This window comes from Typha angustifolia, chromosome 11 (assembly GCF_048772165.1).
Source record: "Typha angustifolia cultivar Huaian chromosome 11, ASM4877216v1, whole genome shotgun sequence".
NCBI lineage: Eukaryota > Viridiplantae > Streptophyta > Magnoliopsida > Poales > Typhaceae > Typha > Typha angustifolia.
The window spans coordinates 495,358-502,901 of NC_133249.1; the positions used below are offsets into that span (position 1 = coordinate 495,358).

The 7,544-nt window shown below is 36.1% G+C and overlaps 1 protein-coding gene across 3 annotated transcripts; it reads right to left on the bottom strand.

Moving 5' to 3' along the window:
• Window positions 1-3,487: 3,487 nt before the first annotated feature.
• On the bottom strand, window positions 3,488-6,852 carry LOC140771426 (tRNA N(3)-methylcytidine methyltransferase trm141-like). 3 transcript variants are annotated; one of them, XM_073112977.1, is made up of 11 exons: window positions 6,494-6,843; window positions 6,375-6,425; window positions 6,210-6,260; window positions 5,735-5,839; window positions 5,120-5,227; window positions 4,890-4,961; window positions 4,748-4,798; window positions 4,500-4,562; window positions 4,289-4,413; window positions 3,992-4,180; window positions 3,488-3,830 (listed from the first exon to the last, which is right to left on the bottom strand). In XM_073112977.1, the coding sequence occupies exons 1-10, from the start codon at window positions 6,776-6,778 to the stop codon at window positions 4,108-4,110; spliced, it is 984 nt and encodes a 327-aa protein (XP_072969078.1). In that variant the 5' UTR covers window positions 6,779-6,843; the 3' UTR covers window positions 3,488-3,830; window positions 3,992-4,107. The 3 variants fall into 3 exon arrangements, with proteins under 3 accessions (XP_072969078.1, XP_072969079.1, XP_072969081.1); XM_073112978.1 differs by lacking the exon at window positions 4,500-4,562 and having other exon boundaries at window positions 4,289-4,452; window positions 6,494-6,852; XM_073112980.1 differs by lacking the exon at window positions 5,120-5,227 and having other exon boundaries at window positions 6,494-6,841.
• Window positions 6,853-7,544: the final 692 nt, after the last annotated feature.

Sequence of the window (7,544 nt, forward strand, 5' to 3'; positions counted from 1 at the left end):
CTATTCGGTTTCTTGAAAACCCTAATCGGTGAGCCATCGACGTACCATCTTCAAAGAAAAATGAACAAAATTTTTTTCTTTAGCTTCTCTTTTCTTGATTTATAAGTGATCAGATTGAAATTAAGGAAGTAGTGTGTGTAAAGAAGCTCACATTACTTGTTGTGGATTCCACAAGAAAGAGTATGTATGGAAGTCTGCAGTAGGATCGAACCAGAAGTGAAATTGTTTCTCTCTGCCACCTTCTCCATTAATGTAAATGTTGGTGTGCAGTTTGTATAATTCTGCACTCGTGCTACCCAAGAACTCAAAGTCTATCTCATCCCTATTCTGCAATTGAGACGAGAGCTGCAGGGAGAGAATACATAGAACATTTCTATTAGTCCTCTCTATAGTATGAGAACAAACATGAATTAGTCCGTTACTGGAGAGGTTGTTTCTATTTCTTAAAAAAAAAAAAAAAAAAAACTTGACGTACGTAAAAGGATGTGATTGTGCCTGCGGAGTTTCCAGGTATAAGTTTGATCTGCACATCAAATCTACCGAAAAGAAAGTCGCTCTTCGATTCGACTCCTGAGCCAGAGAATTTATCCATCATAAACTGGAGTTCTTCTCCACCCCCAAGTATCGTCGCATGCCCCCCGCCCCAGGTGACTGTGAAATCAGAGCTAAAATTTGCTGCAGTCAATAGAACAGTATCAAATAGAGCAAGAAGCATTAGTGACAGTGATGCTACTAGTCTCAGAGACATATTTGAGGACTATTAATAAGCTCTATTTGAATTGATATGAAACAATTGTTCTGGTTTACAACTGAGATGGTAGACTTTTTTATAACTGAACTGAATGGAATGTGGGCCTCTATTGTCAAAGGGCAGATACCATTTGGTTTTCTAATCTTAGGAAAGAAACATTGAAGGGAGATGGAGGTCAACTTAATTTTAGGAAAAAGAGAAAGGTGGTGGCTAATTCTCTTTGTTCATAATTATCAATTGTAATGTTCTCATTCTGAAAGGGCCCTGATTCGAGAAGCAACTCTCTTTTTTCAGTAAATAATTACGCTATGAAATTGATTCAGAAAAAAGGAGTGCCTCTTTTTCCATGAAAAGTACATGATATGAGAATGCAATGCTTTGTTAGTATGTCATTTACCACAGATAATATATTCTGCTGACTCTAACAGACGTATAATATTCCGCAATGCGAAGAATGGAATTTTTTTTTTCTCACCCTGTTTATTTTTAATCTTGACATAGTTGAAGTAAGAGTATAACCCTTCCTAATAAAGTAATTTATATGCGACAACTTTGGAGATCGATATGACATTTCTAAGCAGATATTTCACTTTTTTGCAAGAAATAAATCAATCTAACAACTTAGGAAGAAGGTGGTTGATGTGCCTATCGGAAATATTATGCTGACTGCATTGCAAATTGAGGCCTGAATCACTGGCAACTTACTGTGCTGATACATAATGGATATATAACTAGGTGCTGATACATGTAATTGCTGGACTAAAACAGTACAGAATTCAGAGGCAAATATAATTGGTTATGATCAAAACCACCAACATAAGAAGCAGGACACGGTACAAAGCATATAGAATCCATTACAGAAAAGGAGTCCAAATATATATACAGTGCATGAGAAGGTATATTCTTTTGAAGCAATAGAATATAGATACATTAGGTGCAAGAACACCGGCCAAACAAGTTACAACAAATGCCAACACAATCTCAAGTTTATGCAAGGTAAAGAGATATGTGCTTCTTGTTGAATTCTATGTGCTTTCCTGAATCTGTGAGTGAAAAAGAAGAAGAAATTCAGCAAACATTTCATTCCAAATTTAAGATATTAGAGATATTGTATCTGAGACCTCACTTTTTCTCATTCATACATCTGGCAAAAGGAAATGAACTACAGGCGATTCGAAGATCTCCAATGGCACCATGCATGATCTCGACGAACCTGCAGTACTATCCCAGTAGGCAAAATTGTCAAACCTTATCTTGTAATCTGTTAAAAAGATCACATAGCATCTCAAAAATAGTTACAATATTCTTTATTTGAGATTAAACATTCTATACATCAATCTTACAAGAAATATAAACAATTTAATTTCAGAAAACAACTACTAATTCAACTGCTGAATACACAAGACTTACATACACACTTGATAGAGAGTAGGTATATAATCAATCCTACACTATATAAAAGGGAGCAATTAATACATGGATTTAATAGAGAAAGAGAGAGAGAGAGAGAGAGAGAGCTTGTGGTGGCTGACAGAGAGAGAAGTGAGCACACATAGCTTCAAGCATGGACTGTCCTCCTCATGCAAGAAAACCACCATGGGTGCTCACTCTCTTCTGTCAACATCCATTCTTACTTCAACTTCTTCAACTCCGCAAATCTTTTCTCCAAACTAAGGAAACTTATGCTTAGATCTCTGAAGCCATATAGAAATTAAAGCCCAAGTGATGTTCAAAGTGCTTGTCTTGTGAGAAATGGAGAGGGATGGATGGCTTATATAGCAGCAGGGGGAAATGAATTAACGTGAGGGGGAGTTCTGGTTTTTCACATAGTTGCCACTGAAAACTTTCAAAATATCATTATATATATATATATATAATAATAATAATCCCCACTAGAATTTTTTTACTGTTTCAAAATTGTCATTATAATTAGTTTCTATTTTCTATATATATATATATATGTGTGATTGTATATATTATACCACTAAAATTTCTTCTCTGTTAAAAATGTCCTCTAGAACTGGTAATTTATGCCTTATATTTGGCCAATAACCATTCTATATTCTCTTCATATATAAAAGAGATATGGTCGACAACGGCTTCCACTTCATCAAATAATAATGTCGTAAGTGTTCATTATTTTGCTATATTAAATTGCGAGATAAATCATAGTAGAATATAATGAGAGGAAAGAGAAAGGAATTGTTGACGAGAACAATCGGTGCCCCGCTTAGATTAGCAAGGCCTCAAAGTGGATTAAAGGATATCACCTTTACATTAAAATATAAAACCATAAAGCTAAACGAAAGATAATTCTCAACACATATGCTTCCAAAAAGAAGTTAAAAATGCTAACAAGAGAACAAACCAACGCTAAAGGAGGGAGAATAACATCACCTCTTACGTGGGCATCTTGTTCATAGTGGTTAATTAATCAAATAAGGAAGAAGAGTTGAAATATGTCGGCTTGTGGTTTGGTGCCATGCTTGCGATCTGCGCAGTGTGAGGAGATATGGTTGACTTTCCTTTTATGGGCATCTCTGGTTGAGTTTTAAATTTAGGGATGAAAAGTTTCCACTTATTGTCAGAGATTATTTGGGAAAGGTGGAGAATTAGCCCTTTTGGGAGTGGACAATGAGGAGACGGAGATCTGATTCCGGGGTATTAGAAATGGAGGTGAAAATGAGTCAAAAGAACGATTAGCCATAACATAAATTTGGTTGCCACTCATGTTCATCTTTTGCAAGGTGCACCTATGAAGTTTGCCATTAACTTTTATATGGTTTAGTTACAAATTATGGATGCGAAATTACAAAAAGATTCTACATCACAAGGGATATGATCGCATTTTTTCTACATTTGTCTAGCGACAAAAGAATAGCACTGAAACATCTCTTCGGCAAATCAAAGCAATGTATTATCCAGCGTTCGAAGTGGAGGTCTCGAGGGATGTTGTAGTTGTCGATGACTTGCGAATTGAGATTCACTTTGAGATTCACTGAGTACATATATCTCCAGCATTCTGGTTATGTAGCATATGCGAATGATCCAGCGAGGCCAAGATTCTTTATCATCATACCTGTCGTAAGTTTAATCCGACTAAGATGAGAACATTTTGGAACAAAGACAACCGACAAAGACATTTGCTTAACTAGGTAAGCTACTCGTTGGATTCAGCAATGAGAACGAAATCAGCTCAATATACCCTCAAATTAAAAAACTAAGACCAGAGTTTCTTACCTCATATTAGTACATGTCCTGTTCTTTCATGATGTTAAGCATCCACACACCAGCAACATGCCTTTAATTACAGTACTGCAAGATCATTCATTACCACACCAAAGGAAACCTTGTCATCAACTATCAGCCAGAGTCTGTTGGTGGATATCAGGATGCTCAAAGTTACAGAATGTACCACGAATCCAGCGCCTGACATGGCATCATGAAATTGCATAATATGCTGAAGTGTAGGTCTATTAACTGATTAAAAGAGAGTGGGCAAGATTCTCATGTAATGTTACATAAAATTTCCCATACCGATTCATGACTACGTTCCTCAAGTGATTCACAATCTGCTTGCAGTATACATTGATTTCAACAGTCTTGAAGCCATTTCTTTCAAACAATGTTGATAGCAAATCATTGGAGAAGTAGAAAGCACACTGGAACCACCATATTGAAGCATTAAAAAAGGAATGCAGCTGCAATATATTTAGGAAAAAAAGCCAGATCAAGTAAGATCACCCACAGTGCCATCACCCCTTGCATAGAAGTTTTCGCTAATAATCTGATTTTTTTCAGCAAGTTTCTCCTGTAAATTTGATTAGCACTTTGTTTCATGCTAAGAGCACAGAGAGAATAGCCTATCCTTACATTCTTACATGAGCAAAATATAAATTAATATGCAGAAAGGAATTGCTTTAGAAATACAATAAAGCACATCAACCAATTATGCTAATTCATGGGCATTTGCCAAGCAGTTGTCAAAGTACTTACCTGAGCAAAGTCTCCCATTGCATAATCCCGAAAAAGCAGATAACCATTAGGCTGTAAACTGACAAAATCCATGAGATTGTATTTTTGTAATGAATAAATATGTGAAATGAACTTTTCTGTCGCAATAACACAGGAGATTCACCTTAAGAACTTTTTTAATGTTTTGTAATACCAAAGGCATCTTTACTGGGGGAACTGCAGATAACATAAAAATCTGGTGAAATGTCAAATGGTCATCCCATACACAACAGACATCAAGCCAAATAAAGTCTTAAGGAAAAGGAGAACTATTTAGAATAGGAGCAACATATGGACAGACATATATTCAGACAAGCAGAAGAAATGTATGGAACTTGTGGACCGTTAAATTACCATTGTGACAACATCCACTGACGCCGGCTTTATATGCTCACAAAGGTTGTCCATTGTAACATCACAAACGAAAGCGTTCACCTGATCAGATCTTAAATTTCCATTCTCCTATGGGATTTTAAGAAAGTGCAGGATTGCATCAATATATTATCTACCAGGCTATATCAGATATATAAACTAGATAACTCATATTTTCTTGTTAATTCCTTAGTCAATAGAATGATGTTCTTCTGTAGAAGAGAGAATGACAGATTTTCTAACAAATAAATACAACATAGATGATCACATCAACTCCTAGTTACTTCTATTGTCTCAATTAAATAATCAGGTCAGAAATTTGGAGATCTTAACATCTCAAGAGATTGGGCAGGCAATGAATTGTGGATTATATAGCTTAAATTAGTTATTGACACAAAGGTGGAGAATCAATTCGAAGTAGCTAGGACTTGTCTTTTCTAGGGCTCAGCTGGATTGTAGCATCCACATGCTTTAGGTTACCTAATATGTTGATACACAATACAAAAGTTACATCCAAATCCAAAAAAAGAACCAATTGATTTCTGATCCCAAGTAACCAAAGTTATGAGGAAATAGTAGAAGTACATTAGGAGATACCTTAAGAAGCTCAATTGCATGTGGCGAGAAATCACAAGCATGAACAAGGATTTCGGGAAATGCAACCAGAAGTGGGAAAAGAGTGTTGCCTGCTCCACAGCCAACCTGGGAACAAATTAACTAATAAAATCGAGGACGAGCCTAACTCAATAGTGATGAAAATTCTGCAAACACTTGCACTTTACTGTTTTTCAATCAATAATTCTCTCCTGATCTAGAAACATATTTGTTGCCAAAGCTCTTTGGCAATTTGTTATGCTGCATTTAGAAATACCAGGCTAATTAACGCTATCACCAATATCACATTAAAATGGACCAAAAAAGACACTTTTATAACCGCATGTTTCAAAGACTGTTGGTATTTCTGGATCTACTCAAAATAGGTTGAAACTATTAGAAATATAGATATAAGAAACAAAGATCAATTTCCCTATATATATAAGCAAAAAAATTTATATCATTTTCCATCACTGACCTCCAATACAATCTTCGGACCAAGAGGAGCTTCTCTATTCTCACTGGGCGACTGGAATTAACAGTGAAATAGAAAAGAAAATTTTGGTAAAACCTCACCTCAAAACACAACAATCTAAAAACTAACAAAAAAATTTGATCATTTTGGGAGAAGAGCTACACTCACAGAGAAGTAGCGACCCCAGTCCTTCTCCAGGTAGTGCCGATCCTTGAAGAACTGGAACCAGAGATTTCTTTATCAAATAAAGAGATGAGAAGAAAAAAGCGGGAGACGAAGAGGCGAACCTTGTTGTGGTGGCGCTTGTAGAAGTCGTTCCAATACTTGCTAGGGTTTCTCTCGTACTTACGGAGCTCTGGTCTTCGGGGAAGAGAGGAATGGCTCGAAGAAGAGAGGAAGAGAGACTGAGGTCGGGACGTGATGCCACTGATATGGAGAGGAGGTCGCATAAGATGGAAGCAACGGCGGTGGAGGAGGAGGGAAGAGGAAATCATGAGGAAGGGGGGGGTTCGGAATTGAAGAGAGAAGAGAAGATGGGGTTCGGAATTCGGATACAATAAGGCGTGCGACATATATAATAAATCACTTCGACAGGGGTGCAAATGAAAAATGTTGGCATGAATTGATATTAAACTAATCACAAACTCTTAATAAGAAGAACTAATCTGACGCAGTGGAGTAGAATCATGGACGATGAATACGACCATTCTTAACTTCAAAAGGAAATAAAAACGGAATTGTAATCGCTGTTTGACTTGTCCAAAATTGTGTGCATTTCTGAATTAACTTGCTCCGTTGACTAATTTTGTTAGAAGATTTTTTTTTCTTTTTTTAGCTCTTAATTTTCGGATACTTTCTTTTAGGTTTTGTTGTCCAAGAATACTGAATCGGATAATTGGGCATAAATCCTGTCTAATTTTTATACCTGTGCTTGAATTAAAGGAAGACAGAACAAGGTTCATTTAAGCATCCATCATCCAACATCCATTATCAATTTAACACCGATATCAACAAAAGAATATAAAAAATTCTTGAGTAAATTGTTCTCACAAATCAACAACAAATACAAAACTACAAGGAGATGTAACCAATATGAAGTTGAGTGTAACTAATAACCTAACAAAAATCTCTTGGATCCTCTAATTAACTATCAAATATATCTATATTTTCTTCCCTCTTTTTTCTTTTTTTGTTTCTATACAGATGAAAGACTATTTCAATCCCATTACCGATCGATGAGAGTTTAGAAGAAGGTTGTTCCGGCTAATCCATGGTGTAACAAATTGTGCGCAATGTTATCCCTTGCTTGCTTGGCAGTCGCAGAGAGCACGCTGTTTT